Below are 23,574 nucleotides of genomic sequence, written 5' to 3'. Positions count from 1 at the left end.
TAGTCATTTCATTTATTTACTGAAATAAATTGAAACTAATATAGTAATAATTAAAATTGAACATTTCTTGGCTTTATTAAGTGAAACCTTAATACTCTAAATATGACCATGTAATATAATCTTTATATCCTTAATTTAAATATCAGATTTATGTGTGAGGAGCAAATAGATTTTTTAACACTTCTTTTATTATTTTCTATTTGTTTTAATATCATTTTCATCGTAAAAGATAAATATTTACAATTCTACATGAATGTAAATATCTTTTTATAATATATTTTTTTAATGAACTTATATTATATTTTTTTGTGAAAGTAATATTTTCTTATATTTTTATTTATTAAGATGTTTTCAGTTCTATTAATAGTCATGTATCACTTAATCGAACAAATGATAAAACCTGGGATAGAAACTTCGGCTATTTCCGGCTAAACTCGTTTCTTGTCACCGAGAGTTCTCGAACTTACTAAGTAGATATAGAAGCTAGAATCACACGAGTCGTAAATGGCGGACCTCCATAGGCGAAGGTGTGTTTCTCTCGTCCTTCAAAATATACTATTATCGGATACCTAAATCATCAGAACACCCAAAACTTGGATCAAGTAATCGGCAATTAATTTTGGATTATCGAGTTTTGGTGGAAACTTCAACAATTATTAGAGGAATAATTAAAACACATATATCAGATTTTCTATTTGCATTTACTCCACAACTCCTGTTTTAAAGACGATTTTCACACAATAACTGCATATTTGATTTTTGGTATTTATTTTGTTATTTAGATAATGATAGTTATCGATATAGAAGTGTACTGTTGAGGAAATGAACAAAATTATATTACATTTTGTGCAACGTATATTTATTTTTAGAATCTTGAAATATATATTTTAGGACTCGAAATTATTGATTGTTCGAAAAACATGTATATTGCGTTGTGTCCCACACAGAGATTAATTCGAGAAAACAATAAAATTTGTTATTCGATCGAAACTAATCAAATGTATCGTTCCATTAACGTAAGTAATACCCTTACAAAAAAGAGCAAAATATATTAGGTTTAAATTGTAAGTATGTGGATGTGATAAAAGGTGAGTAACATATGGCAGAAAAAATATTGACGGAGAACCACGTGAAATCGTTTAGCCTAGCTGCCATTAATGGCAGCCATTGTACATTGTGCGCCCTTCAGGGTTGCCATTTTGCTTCTTTCTTCATAGGTAGTGCGATTGTAATTATAAAGGAATGTCTTGCGAAGAGAAATGATCGATTTTCCACTATATTGAGGAGATTATTTTCACGACATATCTCGCAGGGATTTAATTTCCCTCCAACGGTCGCGGCTCGTTCATTTGTGATGCGTAGGAAAATAGTTGCGTGTTCATACATGTTTGTCATCTTTACTTATGTGTATGTATATTCAGAAATGAATGATGAACCACCACGACGAATTATTGTGAACCGAAAAGCAGCGCTCGACCCGATGTCTCGTACAGTGAGACCTCGAAGTGCATCAAGACTTTCGGGGAACGTGTACCGGTGCTAGCTGAAAACTGTTCGATATAATAATACACATAGTAAAATGAGTCTCGTATATACGGAATCGTAAACGCAGTTTGATACGGAATTGTTGAATTAGTTTGAAGAATCATGGTCGTGATAGCGAGTTAGACAAAGATATTTGTCGAAATCCGCGAGAGTGTGGACGCTTTAGACTTTTACCTGATATGCGATTCCGAGAGCTAACATCGGGTTACACCTTATCGGGATTTCGTCCGAAAGGTGGTTATATGTACGGAATATTTTGTGTCTTTGTGCGTGCATTCTATAAGAAGTGACGTTCCATCGGATAATTAAACTGGTATGCCGAATTGGTACTTTTGATGCTTAAATATTCATCGCGATAGTCTAGTTCCTCTAGCTCGTGATGCAGAATTATAGAGCGCGCTGCAGAACTTGAAAAAAAGTGTCAGTTCCACCGTAACTGCGACATTGTGAGAGAGTTAAAGCTATTCCATGCAGTGTGTGCACATAGACGTGCATTAACGACTTCGGGATACTCGGGATTTCGCACTTTTGTCTCGGGTCCGGTTCAGCTGTGCTAAGATTTTTTCAATACGCAGGATTCGAAAGGCGAGAGAAGATCAATGCAGAAGGCGATATTCTGCTGTGTAATGTTTTATCAGGTGTGTCGTCGTAGATAAAATATCTATTCTTTGGTAAGGAATAGGATACAAATCCGTTAACTACATATTAAGAAAATGTGTAAATCGTTATCGTTGTAGAATAGAAAAATTACTTATCGGGGAACTACAACATATTTTTTAGAAAGTAACATGGTGATTAAACGCAGTGGGATATTTTCTTTTATATAATGTCATACGAGATATTCAAAGCAATTTTTAAGATTTAATTATTTTGAGGTAAAAAATAGTTATATAAAGAAAGATCGTTGTCGAAAGTCATACGTTGAATGGCTCGAATGTCATAATCGACGAAAAGTGAAAGAGAATAAGAAAAATGAAGACAGATTGAGAAGCAATTGAAAAGAGAAAGGTCATGACAGTTCGGAAATGCGAATTATAATGCATCTTTTGCATATGACAAGATCGAAATTCGAAGCATATAGATCCTTATAAAAGTATAAAAATATATATAAAATACAATTCTTATACAAATGTATAAAAATATAATTCTATTTTATTTATATTTTTTAATTTTCTCGCTCCATTAATTTTTTACGGACAATTTTTATGATATATTTTAGAAGTTTATCATATTTTTCTTATATCCTCCATTGTACTTAATACTATTCAGTTAATAACTATGAAGTATTACATTATTTAAGTTAGTCGCATCCAATTGAATATCAAAAGAGAACACATATGTACCTCATTACATATTCTTTTTACTGAGACGTAAATATGCAGTTATAATTATTGTTAGCATTCTGTACTAACAAGAACACTATTAGTGCCCTTCCAAGTAGGAGCATTTCCGTTAGTATCATTCGTAATTCAATACGTGATTTTTATTTATTAACAATGAAATTTAATTTTATATTAATGTTATATAACATTAACCGTAATTAAATACTACAATCTAAGCAGAGAGATTTTTATCCAGAATGTCCTTCTGGAACCCATTTTCAGAAATGCAATCTTAAGATACGTTGCAATAAGTTACCAATGCATTGAAATACTTTGCAGTATCATCAACCCACGATCATTATATGAAACTATACCTACCAAATATCATTCTGATTACTTGATAGTAATAAAAAATCATGACAGTTGTGAATAATTTATATCGGAAAGTCTTAAGCGAGGCAGAATAATGCCGAACAATGTCGTATAATGTCGTTCGGCCACCATATTTGCTACTGCGCTGCTATCTACCGATAATTTCAAATCTTCTTGATCGTGCTTCCATCTACTTCCTCTCTCTTTCAAGATGATGATGAAACTACGCATGTTGGAAAAAATGTAACAAGAGAAATGTCTCTCAGGGATGTTTCTTATCCACTACTTTGAATACGTCACATGTTCAAGTTTACGATAGAGTACGGACACGAAACACGGTACGTACGGAACAATATTAACAGTTTGAAAATAAGCTCTGTACGACCGTAGTCGTTGGCTGAGAAGTGATCTATTCAAAGCAAATAGATTAGGTCTTGCAGTTTTGGTGTGATTTATTGCCCATTAAATGGGACGCACATATCTGCTTTTTCTGGATACCTGGAAAATCCAGTGAAATTCTGACCTGGCACGTAGCTGCAACGCATCTAGCCGTCAGTTATGTTTTCGACTGTGATTCTCGTGTCTAAGTTTTGAAATATTTTTCAATCAGTGTGTACAAGTGCGTTATTCCTTGAAGAATTCGACTAAAGTTATTGGTTTGGCATTCCGCGAAAAATTGGTATATAAAGAAATGGCGAAGATCTCGAAGTCCTTCCTTTTTATACCAAACGAATAAAATGTGACTAGAGTTATAAATTTGTCAACGAATGCTTAGCACGCATGTGCGGTGCAATTATTGAGCATAAACATCGTGGAATTTACAACCAATGCTGCTTAATTATATTCTCCAGTAAATCTGACAAATTGATTTTTGTCTTTTTCTAACGGTTCGAATGAATTTCGATATGAAAAGTGATCACGTGGTTCTTTGTCGTAAATAGTGTTGCGAGTTACGTGAGGAGTACTTTCGAGGAAGAATTACAGAAGTGGATTACATCAATGTGATATTAAATAGTTTCCTGGTCGTATATTGCACAAAGGTATACCATATTTCAAATTACTGTGTTCCCAGCGTACTTAAATCGTCGATAGAGCGACGTAGTTAATTGAACGTGACAATTTAAGTTCGGTGATCGATTGATTAATATAAATTGAAATTGTATATTTTATATACCATAATGTTTGTATAAGTAAGATTATTCATAGTGTACGAGAATAAACTAGTACATACGGATCGCTATATTTTTTTGTTGTACACATGCATTATATGTCGTTCATTATTCCCGTTATTGATTAACTGTGAGAGTGACCATGGATAGTAACAAGTTAAAATAATCTCGGAACAAAATCCCGGAGAAATGAAGATCATAACTCGTTTGTAAAAATGTAAAATGAAATTACAATTTAAGTCTAAAGAAATGGAGCAGTATGATTGGCAGGTGTTATATTCTTACTTAGAACGAAATATTAGTACTTACATAACTAAAAAGGATTATGTTTCACGGTGGATTGTATTACAGTGCTGGAAGAGTGTAGAGAAAATGACAGACTGAAGACAGATGAAGTTACGCAGTCGAAGAATAATGAAAATTTCTTTTTATTAATTGAATGAGTTATATTTTTATCACTATATCTAAAGTGTTATTCCAATAATTTATTAGTAACATAGCGTTAATTATTTATTATTAATTATTATTTTTGTTAGCTATTTATTATTTATTTATTAATTATTTGTTTTAATTATTTATTTATTAAACATAAAGAAGTTCGAATTACATAAGCGACTTAGTACGTTTGCAGTTAAATTTGGCGGCTAACTCCAGTGCAGTGTTAAATTATCGCATAAATTTTGGAATTATTAGTGAACAAGTAATACTTCTTATCTCTTTGAAATAGTTAAATTCCAAATTTGAATAATTTTTATTGTTCGTTTAACAATGAAATCGAAATCAAATAAAAAAAGCGATACAATACGAAGGCAGTGTTACCAATATTAATGAAGAAAATTCACTAACGCGTAATTATAATATAAAGGCACAAGTGATCACAAACAAAATAAATTTCTATTATTTGTGAATATGGTAAAATAAATAAAGAAATAGGTTGGATATTTAAGCTGGACATATTGTAAGCAAATATTAAGTGATAAATTATAATATGGTAACGAATGAAGTATAGATTTCTGTAAGGCATAAAAAAATTTCATTTGAATAAGTAAATGAGTAAAAGTCGAAAAAAAGCGAATGATGTAACTAGTAATAGTCGAGAAATATTTGTAAGCATAAAGATTTTCTTCTCCCGGTGCAGGTGAGCGATACACATCAAACAAAATGGACGAGTATGATAAGAAATTTGCTGAGATGCAAAAGTACATTCCGTTTTTGGAAGCGATGATAGAGCGACTGCAAAACGTTAAGGACAAATCGCGAGAAGTACAACTGCAGAAAATGCAAAGCCTACATGGGATCCTATCGAACAGCAAGAGGAAGTATGTTTCGCAGTCACAAAATAAAACATTCGTTTTTAATCAACGCAGCTTTTTGATGACATTCAGTGTCTATGCGCTGAAACTTAAAATTTTAAATACAAAACCGACATCGGACAGAATTCTTTTAATTTACATTTTTAAGTTTTCGAAGTTCTTAATTTTGTGGTATCGAATTTTCAAACTTTTAAGTTTTGATTTTTTGAACGTTAAAATTTTTTTTAATTTTCTTATTTCTACAATTTTTATTTATTTTCATAGAGAACGAAATTTCCATCTGCTTACATCTTTTATTACGCGTATTTTACAACAATATTATTATTGCAAAAACTACGAACTATACAATATTATCATAAATCTAGAGTTACATTTTAAATCAGAAAGGCGTAAAATCCAAAATACAATTAATCATACTGTTATCAATAAAATAGGCTGAAGATTGAGACGTTGCAGCGATGCGAAGACGTTCTACAGAAGTTACACAACAAAGTAGAAAAGGTAGATATATTAATCATCGTATTACAAACTTACATGTGTCTTACATTTTTGGTGCACTGAATTATTTATTTAAAAATATCAATTCTTAAAAGAATTTTAGCTCTAGAATTAAAGAATTTTAGCCAAATCAAATGTACTATTCAATTTACAGATTCAGTGAATCAAAAACTAGCACTTGGCTTTATGCTCTGTATGATACTAGTTTGCACTATATTCACAGAAGAAAGATATAAACGAGAATGTTTGTAAGTTCTTCCCTTAGTTCGAATGTTATATGTATATGTATAATATATGAATGATAACTATACATATGCGCATAAAGATTTCTATTTATACAATATTTTAAAAATTGAAATAATGATGAAGAAATAATAATATTTCTTTAACAAACGGCTCTTTTATATTATTTCATATGCCGCATTTCAAATGCCGCGGGTATTGTTACCGTGCTTTGATAGAGCAAATTATAACTGTTGCATCGTTCTCCTTATCTTTTATATTTTATCAGTAGAAACTGGGTGTTCACATTTTTACGAAATGTTTTGTATTGCATTCTGTACACCGCTTTTTTCCAATGGCATTTCTATGATTTCATTATGTAAAAAATGTTAAAAATTAGTACTATAAAAAATTTATGGAATTTATTATGAAAATTCATGGAAATTATTTATAACTGTAATATGATGTAAAATATAAAAAATATTATACATAATTAGTTGATGTTTATAGAAAAATGGTCAATGTACAGTCATTACATTCTCTTTGGTTCCTCTTCTTTGAACAGACGTAGTTGCTTCAGATGATCCCTTTTTATTTTCTGTTCTTTAAACTTCTGGATGTTTTCAGGCTTCCGTAGTGCATGTATTTTTTTTTGTTATTTTAATCATTCTAATCTGACACGAGTTTCAGGGAAATACGCCCGGATTACATTTTCCGCACAAGAAAAGTGAATCTAGCTCCGCACAATGTTCAAAGTAAGTATCATATCACCCACACAATTTGTACAAAGTTCATTCAACAACTACTCATATATAACTTTAAGTTCATCATTATGTATTGTACACAATATATCGATGTATTCCTAAAATTAAAAGTAAACCAAAACCTATATTCAATTTTGTAAAACAATGATGTTCGCTGTTCATAATTCGAACATCATTGTTAAGCAGGAATTTCATTGTACTATTATCATTATATAACAAGTAATATATATTGTTGTAAAATGAAATATTACTAAGATAAGATATTGTAAAACGTCGATTGAATCCCTTTCAGTATGCTTGAAGATGTAAAGTCTCATACAGAAGATGTTATGGAGGACCGAGAGATCCACGAGACGCCAGCCAGTCCAACTCCTCCGGTTAGTCCAGATTCGGGTTCTCAAGTGGCGCCGATAATAATTCCTACTGAACGCAGTCTAGATTTCGATGACAAATCTGACAGCAAACCAGCCTCTCCTGACCCCATAGAAACTTTACCAACCAAAGCTCCCATCATCATACCTACAGAGAGGACGAGTAACGATGTACCTCCCTCGCCACAGTCTTTGTGTAAAAACGGGGATGATGTATCGTTCGCCGAATGGGATATGCTCGAAGAGAACGAAAGTCACATCTCGAGGAATAAAAATTGGCAGACGATCATTACTTCTAGCCACGATGGTGTTACTGTGACCAAAATGGTTGAAAGTAATCTGTCTGCAAAGGTGAACGATGGCAGATCTCACATGCCTATATCGATGCACCCGTCTCGACAAATACAAACCGTGCCAGTCCCCTCTCTGGGCGGTTCCAGAAGATTGTCGTCGATGTTAGAGAAGAATCGAATGATGGGAGTAAACATGGATCAGGTTTTGTCAGAATCTAGCCCTGAATCACCTGTTAATATGCCTGATGCACAGTTGAAGTCGCCAGATTTGGAGATTTTGTTCCCAAAACTCTGTAAGAACACTCCACTTCGGTCAAAGGAAATTTCGAGGCCTGGTTCCAAACCATCAGCACCATTGTTGCTCTCACCACCTCCCGTTTCTACAGAACCGCCATTGTCCATGGAAGATTTGGCTGAGTTGTTGAACGAGGAAGATGATAGCAAAATGGAAAAGAAGGATGATAGGTTAAAAGATGATTCAGGTAAATTCAAGAAGGATAAACAGGAATTAGGTGGGAATGTTAAGGATCTAAAGACATCTAAATCATTTCTGCTAACACAAGAAGATATTGATAGCGAGAGTGAGAGACGTTGGGAAGAGATAGACAAGCATATAGTTAAGCTAACCAGTAGGAAATGTCTACCCACTGGCTCAAAAGTTGACCTTCTCAAGTCTGGTGAAACTAAGGGATCACCTCAAGGTAGTTTAGGTCATGGTTCTAGTTCGTTTATGACGACTACGTCTGTCGACAGTAGAAATGTACCATCTTCACCTAATTCCAAGACAGAGCCTCGTTTTGCGGATAACTACGAGCGCCATCCTCGCCAGTTGCGTGACAACCAGGGCAATGATATAGACAAACCTAACGTGCACAACATACACTATCGACCCGATGAAGATATGTCCAATCAGATACATCATGTCGGTTCGGCCAAGCCGGATGACAGAAACACTGTGTTGTATCAGAGACGCCAGGGAAACATTGGGTCTGAGATGGTGCCACCTAGGATAGACACCGAGTTCAGAATGGAAGGACCCGAGTATTTCAATAGACAAGTAACGAACCAAGGCCACTGGCCTTCCATGCACCCACCCGTAAATACGAATGATTATTGCAACAACCAGTGGCCATCGTCTTCCAATTTTAACGGTATGCCTAGTTCTCCTGCCCAAACGTATCCACATCCGATAGGTATGCCACATCAAGAGATGTGGAACGTAGGTGCCAATAGAGAGTCCATTCATATGGATCCTCATCAAATGAACGAAGGCCAGATAAGGCCTAACCAATTCCCTCCAAACATGAACGCTGGTATTAGACCTCTAATGAGTCCCAATACGAGATCTCAGGATATGAACCATATTCCACGATCAGACGATATACCCAATGTGGATGTACCTAATGTACCTACCATACAGCCTTTAATATCACCTACAAGGTTTCCTGTTCCTGGGTCACAGTACAGGAACTTTCAGGGAGAGAATAGGTCTTATGAGTCGCCTTTTGATAGAGGAATGGAATATCCTCACCAGAGGCAGCCATGGGATTCTCCGATTAACCGATCGAATGATGTACCATATAGACCAGAGAACGAAGTTCCTTGTGGTGTAATGGGGCCTACAGAAGGTCCTTCAGGGCCGTATCCGAGGCCCAGCACTCCCTGTCCTTGGAACAGAGACAGGGACCGCAATGGTAGAGGACGTAACACGTATTACAATGAAAGGAATAGAGGAGAATCTAGGAATAATTTCAATCGTGACACTCGTAGGCCTGGTCCTAGGGACAATCATAGTGAGCGGGACAACTGTAATAGGTTCGGTAGGGACGCTAGAAACATATCTGACCGCGATCCAAGAGTACGCATGGAGCACAATGTAAATAATCAAGGCTCCAACCAGAGGGATAATGGTACCTCGGTGAGGGATCCTCGGTTGGCTAAGGATAAACATTTTCCATCTCACAAAGGTAAAGATAGTAGTTTCAATGAGAGGGATCCCAGAAAACGTTCGACGGGACCAACGACTGCAACATCGACGTTCAGGAAGATCAAGGAAAAACCCAAATCTCCTCCAAAGCCAGTTGATAGCCATAAACGTGTGGACACGGAAAATAGTACTAAACATACACAAGAGAAGACAACTAAAGACAAGATGCAATCACCCTTGGAGAGTTTGTACGGAGTTATCGACACGAAGGCAAAGTCTGCACAAGGCTATTGTTTACAAAATTTTAAAATTCCTAAAATAAAACGTAACGAGTCATCAGAGTTGCCCACGTCGAGTCACATTTCTGAGGAAATTAAAGAGTGTCCTTTGGAAAAGCAGGATAAAGCAAATAAAGCTGCTAAGAAAGACAAGGAAGACGCAACTGCGGAAGTGAGCAGTAGCAGCGATAGGAATGTTCTCCCTGAAAATTGCAATGAAAGTAATGTAGTCACTGATAAAAAGGAAGAATTGAAAGAAGATAATAGTTTTAGGGAGACTCCTGTAGAAGAGAATAGTGATGTCAATATTTCTGAATTAGATTTTATCACTACTACCTCCTCCAAATTACCTGGTAATATTGAGAAATCTAAGAAAGAGGAAATAGAAGGATCCAAGTCAAAAGGCGAAATGACTCAGGAATGGATAGAAGCTCTAATTAGAAAATCGTTTGAATTTGGTGAGGGAAAGAAATTCGTCGAACACGCGAAATTCATGCAGAAGCTGGGAGAAGTATTGCAGGCGAAGAAGTTGAAGAAGATCAAGAGGATCATTGAATCAGAATCAGAGAGTAGCAGTTCGGATAAAGATGATATTCCTGAGACGAAGAAAGTTCAAACGAGGAAGAAGCGACGAGTAATTTTTTCGGATAGTTCCGATGAAGAGTCTCTTGCTGAAAGGCTTGGTATTTTAAAAACGGCGGACAAAGAATTGATTAAAGGTACATCAATGGATAACCAGGAAGAAAAGACAAATACAAATATTGCGAAAGTAACTCCTAATATTGAATCTTTAGATCTTTCGAAAAAAGGACCAGATCCTAAAAATGCTACCACTAAAGAAGAGATTGCACATGTAGAAACGCAAAACGTTGCTGAAGAGAAGAAGGAGTCCAATGAAGATGAAATAAATATAAACAAGGAGAAAAGTATTCCAGAAACACCTAAAGAGATCACCAAGGATGAATTGGCTGAAGATAAAGAGGTTGTTTCAAAGGTACCAAAAGCCAAAGCAAAGAGGAGGAACTCGCTGGAGATGTTGCAAGAAGATATTAGGGAAATGTTCATCAGTGATGATGTTGTGGCAGCAACTGGTTATCGATTATGTAGAGCACAAAAAGAAAATCAAAATAATGCAGGCACGAGTACTTCCAATCAAAGTACTACGAGCATAAAGAAGGACGAATCGAATAAACGTGATTTGGATGTAGATTCTGATGTAGAAGACACTGTGGTTTCGTCCAAGCAAAAAAAATCTACAAAATCACGTGTTTCTGACGAATCAAGTAAGTCTAGAGGTAAATCAAAGAAAGAGGTGCAAAGAATCACTAGACAACATTCAAAACAATATAATCAAAGTTCAGATAGTGAAGAGGATCAACCATTGTCGCTGAGAACAGAGATAATTCAAAATTCTAGTTCATTGTCTAATCAAGAAACATCTAATGAAGATTCTGAGGTACTAAGGCGAAGCAAACGTATTAATAAGGAAACGATAAAAGAACCACGAGTAGTAGTTGAGAAGACAAACATTTCTAAATTGGAATGTTCTAAAGTGATGTTTGATAGCTCATCTGATGAGAGTTTTGGGATAGATGTGTCTGAACTGGCTGCAGCTGTGGACATTTCAATTCATCCCGATAAGCAGTCTGAATCTGAGGTAGTAGAACAAACAGAGAAGAAGAAAAATGTTCAAACATCTTCTAGAAAGTCTACAAGGAAGAAAGGAAACGAACTGTTGAATGAAAGTAAAGATGATGTTCAATTTACTGATGAAGAAAGTATTACATCTGATATTTCTATGTCGAGTAGCATAACTTCTAGCAAAAAGACAGGCGTTATTTCAACTATAATAGATACTAGTGGTAATGAGAAGTTATTGAGTAACATTTTAGTGGGATTAGCACCAGTAAAGAATGATGCAGATAAGGACTCATCAATAGCGGACAAAGGAAGCGACGCAGACGTCGATGATGATGTTAGCGATCAATTACCGGCTGAATCAAGCACGAAGAAGTCTTCAGCGAAGAAGAAGAAGAAAAAGTGTAATTGGCAGATGGGTATTTTGTCCAAAAAAAGAAGGAAGAAGACTCTTACAGTTTCATCTTCCAAGGGTGACTGTGAGCTTAATGCTAGCTCTGAAATAGATATTTCTAACAAAGGAGATACTATTTCAGAAAATACAACAAGCAAAGACAGTAGTTTACCCAATAATACAAAGCAAAATATTTCAAAGAAGCTTAAGAATGATGTTAAAGATACTAATTCTAGTGAGATTCTTCAAGATAATTCAAAAGACAAAAAAGAAGAGGTATCCATAATAACATCTGATCCTACAGAGAAGAAAAAATCTTCTTTAAGTAAAGTTTGTCCTAATGAACAGTTACTGGAAAAAGATAACGAACAAACCAACCGTAACGCTGAAAAGAACGTCGTTAAGAATAAAACTGATCTAGATAGATCTTTTTCTGAGTTAGATGTAAAAAAATTAATCGATTACGCTTGGACAGGACAAGAAAAGTACAATTGTTTGCTCTGTTTATTCATTGGTAAAAATATTGTTCACCATTACAAATTAAGCCATCCTGGAAAGGAAATTCTGATTTCCAGATTGAAACAGTCGGATGCTCTATTAGCTATTCAAAATGCGAATGACAATAATGTAGAAAATTCGTCAATGGAACCTCTTACCGAGGAAATCTGTAAATTTCGTTGCAGATTTTGCTTTTTGTTCAGTGAAGGAGCTGCCAAGGTTGCAATGGAAGCATTTTATGAACATTGTACTACTCACACAGGAGAATACAGGTTTCGATGCAATAGTTGTCCTTATCAAACTGTAGCCAAGTCCTCCATGAGAACTCATTATTATAAAGTATGTCGCAAATTCAAAGATACTTTTGTTGAAGCCATAACTGAAGATGAAATACCTGCTGAGAATCGCATTTATGGTTATTTATGCTCATGTTGTAATTTCGTTCAATTAAAGAAGTCCAATCTGGAGGAACATGTTAATCTATGGCATAAGGACGATTTGAGTGTTAAGATTGTTAAGATAAACATGTCCTTAGATGCAGTTGAAGAAGAATTTGATGAACAAGTTGATGTACCAGAGAAAAAGATAAAGCTAGAAGTAACCCAGTCAAATTCAAAGAAAGGATTAGTAAATGAAGTAGTAAAACTGATTGAGCAGAATGATGATGATATCACTGAAATAGAAGTGATAAAGAAGGATAAAATGTCTGATGACGGGGATAAGAAAATAAAAGATGTACCTGAAGTTAAACATCAAGAAGAGAATCATTCTGAACCACAAGTTACTACTGATGATGGAAACAAGAAATCACCACAAATGGATATGGATTCCAATTTACCATCAGGAAATCTGAATGTATTTGTTTGTCCACCAGAGTTGGAAAAGAAAGAAGTAGAAATTCAGCTCGAGCGTAAAAAGAAAATGCAAGAAATTATTCAAAACATTGGCATTAAATTACAAAGAGACGCATCTAAAAAAGGTTTGTCCATTATAGATAAATTGAAGGATAAAATGAAGACTGATTTAACAACAGCAAATAATGAAACTGATTCAAATGTAGTATCAAATTCTTCAGATAAAAGTCCAATTAATATCACGACTTCACCGACTCCATCAATGCCACCTCAAAGTAATACCACTGAATTGCCTGGTACCTCTGAAATTCCTTCACTGGTAGATTCAGAGAAAAATCTATCATTGGCTGAAGGAACTTCAAATGATAAACAACTTGAGGATAGTACTTCGCAAAAACAATCATTTGGCACAAAATGTAATTCAAAGTCTACATCTGAAACAAATCTAACAAATTCAATGGTCAAGGTTCCATTGGCAATATTGGATACAAAGAAGAATGAAGAAAGCGACGCAGAAACTAGTGATAATGAGAATATGAGGCATAGTGCTCCTATTTATGACTCTGATTCTAGTAGCGAACAGTCAGATAGTGAACTGCCTACTGATGTTAACATGATCTTGAAGGAAACTTCAAGTATGAATGCATCTTGTAAAGATCCAATGTTTACCACTATACAGAGACTTGCTGCTCAACTTCAAGCTACAAAACAAGATGAAACTTCTTCTAAACCTGAAGACTCTAAAAGAGCGTTTCCTTTTGGTTCTATTCCCAAACCCCCAGATGTTGTTCCTATATCTAGTATTAAAAAATTTGTCGGGAAAAAGGAAAGTAGATTCCACGAGATATCGCATGATTCGCACGACGATAGTAATCCGCCTAAGAACTTGATCCGTTTGAGACGTCTAAGTGGAGATATGTTGTCGGTACCCATGCAGTTTTTAGACGTCCAAGAAGATCTATCTCTAATGAAGAACGGTATGTATAAATATATAAATACTAAAATGATATGTGAATCGTTGTTTGATATTTTACGAAAGTATTTTATATATTAGATGCGAGTCAATCCAGTACTTCAGATACAATGGATTCCACGTTGAAATCAGATGTTGAAGAAGAGTGTTCATTCTTGAAAATCGAAAATGTAGTTAGTCTTGCACCAAGAGCTGATGGCGCCGAAAGTCCCATTGTAAGTCATTACATACGATATTTACTTGAAATTTTTTCACTTGTTTCAAACTATGCATGTACAACTTTCCTTTTATTATCATTACAGATAAATGATATAAGAAAAGCAGTTGAAACTGTCCCCAAAGATACTCCCATAAAAAGCAAGGGGGTATCTTTACTGAAAAAGTCTAATTCGCCTCTAATTTTAAAGAGATTTAATGCTGTATCTATTACGCAGACATTAACGAGGAATATACAGACAGTGCAATCCGCACCAGAAACAGTAAAACTAATTCCAATGAAGAGTCTATCCCCTTCTCCAGTTGTAACCACCACACAGCTTACCACCAATTTCATTCCAATTGCTCCAAAATCAACAATTATTCAAATAGATAGTAAATTGCCTTTAGTGACTCCGTCGCAATCGTCGCAGAATTTGAATTACAAAATCGTCAAACTTGTTCGAACGCCAGCTCTAATAAAACCAAAAGAACCTTTAGCCACAGTCTCGGCAGTTAAATTAAAATCCGCGGATGCATACAAAGCGATGTTGAAGGCTACTAAATTGATTCATTTGTACAAGTGCATGGCACGTGATTGTCGCTTCAGCACTGATGTTTTGTCTATATATCATCAGCACTATCTTCAACACGTAAATCAATCCGAAAACACGATGATGCAACCGCCATTTGATTACCAGAAATGTGCTTATTGTTACATGATATTGGAGGATTGGAATCAAATGAAAACGCATATCGATGAAAAACACGCGCATTGCCGTTACCAGTGCATGTACTGTTTTTATAGAGCTATTGTACCTTCCTATGTGCAAATACATCAGGTATGACGATACATTTTGTAGTATTATAACTTCTGGGGCAATTAATTTTTATGTTTGACACACATTTGATTTTTATTTACAGATAATGACTCACCCTAAAAATCGTGGTCTTCTACTTGGTAATTCCGTGAAAGAAATACCATCAAAAGAAGAAGTCAATCGACATGACACCATATATCCTTACGTGTGTCAACATGGTACGATTTATATTTACATTATTTGTCTTCTTTGAACGAATAACGCTACGTAATATTACGCTATTTATCATCTCTGAATGAAAAATTAAACTCATGAAAATACATTTACAGATTGCGGGAAGTTCTTCTTTGTTCCCGAATCTTTTATAGCGCACTTGAAAAATAAACATGGAACGCTTCTTTCTGGCTATAAGTGTCACGTGTGTCGTACTACTTGCATGAAAATCGATCAGTTAATGACGGTAATATTCTTAAGTTATTTGATTAACGGTTACTAAATTTTTATAATCATTCTTATGAAATTAAATCTTATAGCACTATAGAACGCATGGGTTTTACAAGTTTCAATGTCTGTATTGTTTGAATGGCTCGGACCACTTGAGCGAACTGCATAATCATTTGAGCACGTTTCATTGCAATCGATTACCACAGGTTCTTGAGCGAACTCTTCCTCTTCAGGTAAAATAATTTTGTCAATGAATTAAATTATAAATAAACCAATATTTTATGAATGTCATTTTAAATGTTACATTTCAGCCAATACGAAATAAAGACGTGATGGAACAATTAATTATAAGAACATTGGATGACACTTTGAAAATCACAGAAGAAGTGATTGACCTGGAGACTGAAGGCGAGCACAATAAAGAAGCTGATACAGACATTATTAACACGTCTTCGTCTCACGCTATAGTTTTTCCTCAATCATCTAATGATGTAAATTTGTTGAACAAGGACGAAAACGAGGTATTAAATAAATCCTTTTCGAGGTTATTTGGAAATGCTAATAATTCAAATAGCTCTCTCAATGCTAAAACCTTACAACGTGAAAAATCATTAAATGAGAGTTCCAACGATAGTGCAATGAGTAAGATATTCGAAAGTTGTTTAATGAATGACTCGGACGTTTTGGCAACGCAGGTTTCGAATGGAGAATCCGCAGACAAAAGTTTATTAGATAAATCTAAAAAGACCAATGTTCTGACTGACAAAAGCTCTGTGGAGCCAACAGAAGCTTCCAAAGGAACTTTTGATTGCAGCGACGAATTTATAAATATCAATTTACTGGACAACCCTGATTTCCTGAAAAAAGTCAATCAGTCTATTAATATAACTCGCATGAATACTTCATCCGCTACAGAATGTAAAATGGAAGATAGCGACATTGAAATTGTAGATATCGACGATACGGAAGTTATTCCAATAAAAAATATAAAATCCGAATCGAACCAAAAAGATAGCATTGACGTAAGTGAGATACAAAATATAAATCCAAAAGAAGATGTAAAAGAACAATCTTCCAGTGATATCAGAGATTCAATCGCATCTTGCGATACTAAGGAAGATTCCACCACGAAAACAGATAAACCTTTAACTCTAGATGATATTAAAGACACTGGCTTCTCAGGGACACAGTTATACAAGTGCGGCTATGAAACATGCGATTATAGCTCACAAACTGCTCTTCAGTTAAAGACGCATGTAAAAGAATGCTCTTTGAGGGGCGAGAATAAAAACTTGACCTGTGCTCATTGTAGCAAACGTTTCTTGAAAATTGGATTTTTATTAGAGCATTTAAAATCACATGGACTAAAACGATTTGGTTGTTCATTGTGCAAAATGAGATGTACAGTGGGTTACCAAGCAATGGCGCATATGAAGATGAAACATAAATGTGCATATAGTAAATTAGTTCCGGCTGATCCAAAAAATCCATCCGTTGATGGGTTGTTCATCGTACAACCTGTTGTAAGTACATTTTATACAGTATGTCGTAAAAGCACAAAATTATATATATATAAATATTTTGTTTATTTTTGTACAGCGTTACAATGGAGATCGTAAAGGAAAGAAGCGTAGAAGTAATACAAAGTCAAGTGAAAAAGGCACTGAGAAGGCTACAACAGACACTGAGAAATTCAGCTTCAGTCCTGATGAAATAGATTCTTTGCCGCTTCAAGCGATCTACAACCGTGTAGTGCAATGTGCAGTGTGTCCATACACGACGAAAGTGCGTACGAACATCATTAGACACTTGCGATTGCATGCAAAAGACGAAAGTGTGCCAGAAAGTGGTCCCGTTAATCCTGTGCCTTGCTTGGATAAGAAGGAACGAATGTTTGATAAAATGGTCAACTTAGCAAGTAGTTCTCATCAAAATGGTCGGATGGGAGGGAAATCTAAAGAGATTAACAAAAATAACGAAGATGAGTTCATCCCGAAATTTGTACCGGAGCATAAGAGGTAGGTATATTTTCTAAAACCGGATGTTATAACAATATGGATGTTCTTGCAAGAATGAGAGTAATTCTTGTCACACGCAAAAGTGTTCAATATTTTTTCACTTAATTTGATGAGTTTTGGGAGTGAATCGAAGGATGAAAATTGGCAATGTTTTCCTATAATAGATACGTGTGTGGTGTAGCTGAATGCAATTATTTAACGGTCGATGAGGCGATGTTACGATGTCATTTAAAGGCTTTGCATTCCGAGGAACAATATTTCCGGTGCCCTCATTGTCCACAACCACCACCAGGTCAAGAAGGATTAAATATAGCAATTGATAAAATGGCCGTTCATTTAAAAATGCACGATACCAGACTTTATAAATGTTCTCACTGCAACCATCATCATTATCATAGGTACACAATGATGTTTATGCCTCACATTTGGTTAATAATGCACCGTTTGGGTCACAGATTATAAGCACGATGTATTTAAAAATTAGATGGAATAATATATTTTTGAAACATTTGACAAGAATGCGAAGTGAACGTTAATAAAATATACGTTGCATGTGCTTGTCAAATGTTTAAAAAGACTTATTCTCTTTGGTTCATTTTCTATGCTTTCTAATAGTAACAAAACATTGTCTAGGCATGTTGTGGAGAGACATCTTTCTGACAAACATCCCGAGAAAAGACCTTTTGTGAAAGTAATTAGAGAGTTGGAAAACACAGAGAACAGTCAACAATCCATACAAGAAGAAGTCAAAGAGGAAGTACCAGATCCGGATGGAAATCATTGGAAATGTAACTTCTGCGATTATAAGTGTGTGTATAAAGCGGAAATGGCTAATCATACGTCTGTGACACATGATGAGAAGAGCCAATACAAATGTAACTCGTGTTCCTTTAAAACAAATGGAAAAATCATGTTAGAACAACATATTAATAGCAAGCACCCTAACGATTTAAATGTTGATTATATTCTAATGTATCAACGAATAAAAGGGGTGAATAAGAAAAGTACAGATAGTGTAGAGCAGACTGGACAAGAAGAACCTTTTGATACTACTCCACTTTGGAGAAGAGACATGCCTCGAATTAGACATATTCGCGGAATCCTTCTTGAAGAAGAAAACGAAATGTCCACCGAATCTTCTTTAAAGTTAGGAAAACGAAAGAGTGACACAGACTTAGTCACTAAACCGGCTAAAATAAAGCCGGGGAAATCTAATTCATTAGATGACACCAAGCAAACGAAAGAAAAATCCAAGCGGTCGTTGTCTTGTGACAAAGTATCAACAGAAGTGGAACCTGCGACTAGTACGTCGAATACGACAGAAAAAGCTAAGGAAACTAGATCTAAATCAATTGAAGACAACGATTTCAGTGAATCGGATATCGGAAGATTTGGACCTTATGGGAAAGCAGATGGTAATATGTATGTCTGTACTTTGTGCACGCAGTTTAAGACGAAATATAAGCATGATATGAGGGATCATCTTTACAGAGAATTGAATTACGCAAGGTAAATACTTTTATAGTTTCGTTCTGTTATTTCGAAGTTATATTTTTCCTTTATTTAACCAAGCAGCGCGATCGCGCTGTTTAGATTTTGTGTCGAGAAGTCCCAGTACATTTGAACGCTACGGGTGACTAACGGTATTTTGTATTTCATTATCTTCTCAATAATTTTTATTGAACAAAACTTGAAATATTTATAAACTAACAGTATCCATATATAATAATATAGATGTATTTCATAAAAATAACAAATATGATGAGCGCTATTGCGCCGCTTGTTTATCTTCGCAATCGATTAAGACAAACACTATCGCGTTGTTCGAGATTTATCGACCCTTTTTTTCAAAGACCCTAGGATTCAAATGGTTAATATGAAAATATTTCAGATGGCACTGTAAGGAATGTGGATATTTGTCTGTAAACCGTAATGCCTTGTTGAAGCATTTTAATAAACACCATAATGGGGAACGTCATAATCACGAACCATTATCTCCAGATGATGACATCGAAGAATGGGTAAGTTAGTCGCTTGACAAAAATTATATTATTAAAAATTGATGAAATTATACAATAATTTTAAATGTCTTTTTTTATTGATTATTTTAATGTGTAGGTTGGCACATTATTGAAGAGACAAACACTGATGATGAAAGGACTATTATTAGTCAAGGAACATGCAAGTGACGCAGAATGTTCTGCAACAAGCATAACTGGAAATAATTCAAAACCATCTTCTGCTAAAACTACCCAAAATACCGTAACCAAAACCCCTAAAACTGGAAATACTGTTAGTAAGCCTGATAACAAGCAAGGCAACAAAGAACAAACTCCAGAAAACACCATAAAAGTGCAAGCTGAGGATAACAAAGATGATGCAGCTCCCATTACCGATGTAAGGACTGAGAGTGGATCCCAAAAGAAGAAACCTGGGAAAATTACTGATATAGAGAAAGGTAAATGTCCTCAAATAAAAAGAAACTCCCATGTGATCAAATTTTGTTTGCGTTTACTGCCTCGTTTTGTTGGACAGACTATATATAAAATTAATTACAATTTTTTATATAGGCAAGCCAGATGAAGAAGAAGAGAAGCCATTCACCTGCAAACATTGCAATATGACATTCTTCCGACGGCGTGGCTTCAAATTGCATGTACAATTGACACACTTAAAACGACTTGGATTTATCTGTCCTTACTGCGATCGTAGCACGAACTCAGAGAGTTTAATGCGACAACATATTCGTTCTAAGCATCCCGGTTGTCCCGAGAAAATAGTTGAAAATCCGGCAGCTGGCGGACCAGAATTGCCGGAAGAATTTTGGCGACAGGAATACGGAATCGTGTTTCCGAAGAGGAAAAGAAAACGAAAGACACAAATGAGTGGAGGAGAAGTCACGGAAAAAGCTGATGATTTCAATATTGAACCGCAAGAAAAGTGCAACTTGTGCAACTTTACCGCTATGAATACGACTGGCCTCAAAATACACATGAGGATACACATGACTAAACATATACTGAAATGTTTTTATTGTAGTTTCACTGCAGCGGCAAAGTCGGAAATCTGGGAACATTGGGAGGTCAATCATCCGTTTTCGCCATTTAAAGTCGAAGACATATCACCATCTGAATCGTCTAGCGAATCTACAGAGATGGAGCTTGATAAAAAGACTATCACCGAGGATTACAACAACGATATAGAGGAGGAACAGGTTTCTGACGCGAGAGAGGATGAATCGATTTACTATTGCTATTATTGTTCCTTCCGTAGTAAGTATTTGAGCACGGTACGGAATCATTGGAACATAATGCATAATGAATCAACATCGCAGACCGATGCTCTTAAAACGAAGTCGAATCCGTTTAGATATAAAGAGATAAGCGTTCCAGCAAAATCGTTGGCGAAGGCTCAATGCTCGAAAACACAAGCGGGAAGTCCTTACGAATTATATTTACAACAATCGCATAGTGATGTACAAGAGGTGGAGAGTTCTGGATCGAAACAAGAGGGTTGGATTTGCCAGTGGTGTAACGAGTTATGTGACTCTGAGGTCAAAATGAAGACACATCATAGTATGTTCCATTCGCATTTGCCATTAAATTTCAGGAAACAAGAAAAGACTGAAATGTCTCGAGGATACGTTTGTCCTGATTGTCCGTTCACCACAATGTTTATTAATGTAATGAAGAACCACGTGTCCAAACATATAAATCTGTTTAAATGTAAGTACTGTGACAAATCTTTCAGCTGTCCTTCGGAAGTCTCCACGCACAACAGCGAAGAACATCCTGGAATGGAACTAAAAATAGAAAGTATTCCGAATTATGAGTCTTTGCTGGAGAAAATAATGATTAAAGTGAAATGGCAGAAGTTTGAGCCGATTTCCGACAAAAACGAAAATTCAGACCCGTCAAGGTCGGAATTACCGCGGAAAAACAATGCAGTGGCAAAAAAATCTACGACTAAAAGTGCATTTCGTCATAATGCTATACCATACAGAATAAAGGCGGTAGCTAGAAAATCGACTAATCCACATTCGAGATATCTTATCAGTAATAGAATACAAGACAAGCAACAAGAGGCGAAAAGCAAACAGTTTTCCTATTATGGCGCTCCCAGAAGTCCCGTTAATTTAGCCAAGTTAAACACGTACATGGTAGTTGGGGGGCATCGAATGAAAGTAAATTGTACCACCCTTGCGCAGTTAATCAACATCAATCCGGAGATAATATTAGAAGATGTTAAGAGTGATATCAAAAACATCCCAGCACTTAAAAAATTGAAATAACAAATGGAAATATAGAAGGAAACGTATCGTTTTCTACAGTATCGACGCTGTTTAATGTAATATAATGAATGGTATATAAATATTTATTGCGTGACTATTATTGGTACAATGATCAATAGTAACCAAAGTAACTCACGGTATTATACATGCTTTTCTGTGACGTTATACTTAAAAGATACTATAATAATGGATGAATTTTTATAAAATTCATTGATTCTCTCGTCGTATTGTGATGAGTAATTGTAGATAATATCCTCACATTTGGTCGTTTCATAGTTACATATTTTGTGCTTATATTCGTCATTAGTGTATATTTAAAAATTTTGAGAAATATGAAAAGAATGAATATTTGTACTTTCTACAAGATTACGTTATTCTTTTATAAGTTATCTTATTGCAAAATTGGAATTACATAAAAAGAAAAGGTTTTCATATGTACAAGAATTATATTTAATTATATTCCATGTAACATCAATTTGCCATGTGGACTTCATCGATATTGTACATAGATATACCTTGCACATATATTTCTAAGTAAACACAATATAAAAATTTGTGAAATAGGGGGACAAATCGTGCCATGCTATAAGCTGGTAAAAATTATTCTGAAAATCAAAACGCAAAATTTTAACATGGAAACTGTAAATAAAAATGTATCGATATTCATCTAATTGATGAATATTGAATTTATTTATTTTGGAATATGTAAAATCTCTTAGTATAGGTATCTTGATTTTTTACAAATAATGATATCGTAATAATGTTATTTTTAAGTACTTACACTTAATGTCGAGCAGTTCTGTCATTTTATTCACTCGAAACGTCTGTTAAACAATTTTCAGGAAATATTACTCATGCATATATCAACTCAGGAATAATTAAACATGGTGAAATTAAATCTGGATCAAGAAGAACAACTTTTAAATGATATGTATAAAAAATTAAGATTGACACGTAAGATTTAATGTTTATCGATGCTGAAAAATTGTTATCGGTGGTAATAATAATAATAATAATAGTAATAATAATAATAGTAATAATAATAAAGTATTTACTTATTAACTTATTTTGGTAAAACTTAGATCTTGTTTTAGAAAAGTATCGGTAAATAAGAATTTTACGTGTTAATAAAATATGTAAAGCTTTTGTTGCGCTGAATTCTGTGCTCGAATTTTAAAATTAATCATTTAACATCGAATGTAAGATGAAAATACAAGACTGAGTGTCCTGTAAGTAGTTTAATTTACAAGAAAAATTGTAAATATCGTGATATTGTAAATATAGAACTACACATAAATATTTTTGATTTTTATAATAACAGTGGTCGTCATTTCTATTTTACATTCTTCACAACGTAGTAATCAAAGTCTAAAT

The 23,574-nt window shown here is 34.8% G+C and overlaps 1 protein-coding gene across 9 annotated transcripts; it reads left to right on the top strand.

Annotated features, from left to right (window-relative positions):
• Window positions 1-394: 394 nt before the first annotated feature.
• Window positions 395-23,515, top strand: LOC122570100. 9 transcript variants are annotated; one of them, XM_043731987.1, is made up of 18 exons: window positions 2,738-3,577; window positions 5,547-5,727; window positions 6,156-6,222; window positions 7,126-7,196; window positions 7,498-14,435; window positions 14,513-14,646; window positions 14,734-15,468; window positions 15,551-15,665; window positions 15,777-15,907; window positions 15,981-16,124; window positions 16,203-16,412; window positions 16,587-17,414; window positions 17,491-17,909; window positions 18,074-18,307; window positions 18,543-19,418; window positions 19,801-19,930; window positions 20,028-20,367; window positions 20,480-23,515. In XM_043731987.1, exons 2-18 carry the CDS (start codon window positions 5,570-5,572, stop codon window positions 22,198-22,200), a joined length of 13,251 nt encoding a protein of 4,416 aa, XP_043587922.1. In that variant the 5' UTR covers window positions 2,738-3,577; window positions 5,547-5,569; the 3' UTR covers window positions 22,201-23,515. The 9 variants fall into 9 exon arrangements, with proteins under 9 accessions (XP_043587918.1, XP_043587915.1, XP_043587916.1 ...); XM_043731983.1 differs by lacking the exon at window positions 2,738-3,577 and adding an exon at window positions 395-1,016 and having other exon boundaries at window positions 16,203-17,414; XM_043731980.1 differs by lacking the exon at window positions 2,738-3,577 and adding an exon at window positions 1,544-2,183 and having other exon boundaries at window positions 16,203-17,414.
• The last annotated feature ends 59 nt before the right edge of the window (window positions 23,516-23,574 follow it).

This window comes from Bombus pyrosoma, linkage group LG8, assembly GCF_014825855.1.
Source record: "Bombus pyrosoma isolate SC7728 linkage group LG8, ASM1482585v1, whole genome shotgun sequence".
NCBI lineage: Eukaryota > Metazoa > Arthropoda > Insecta > Hymenoptera > Apidae > Bombus > Bombus pyrosoma.
This window is presented reverse-complemented; position numbering and strand designations above follow the sequence as displayed.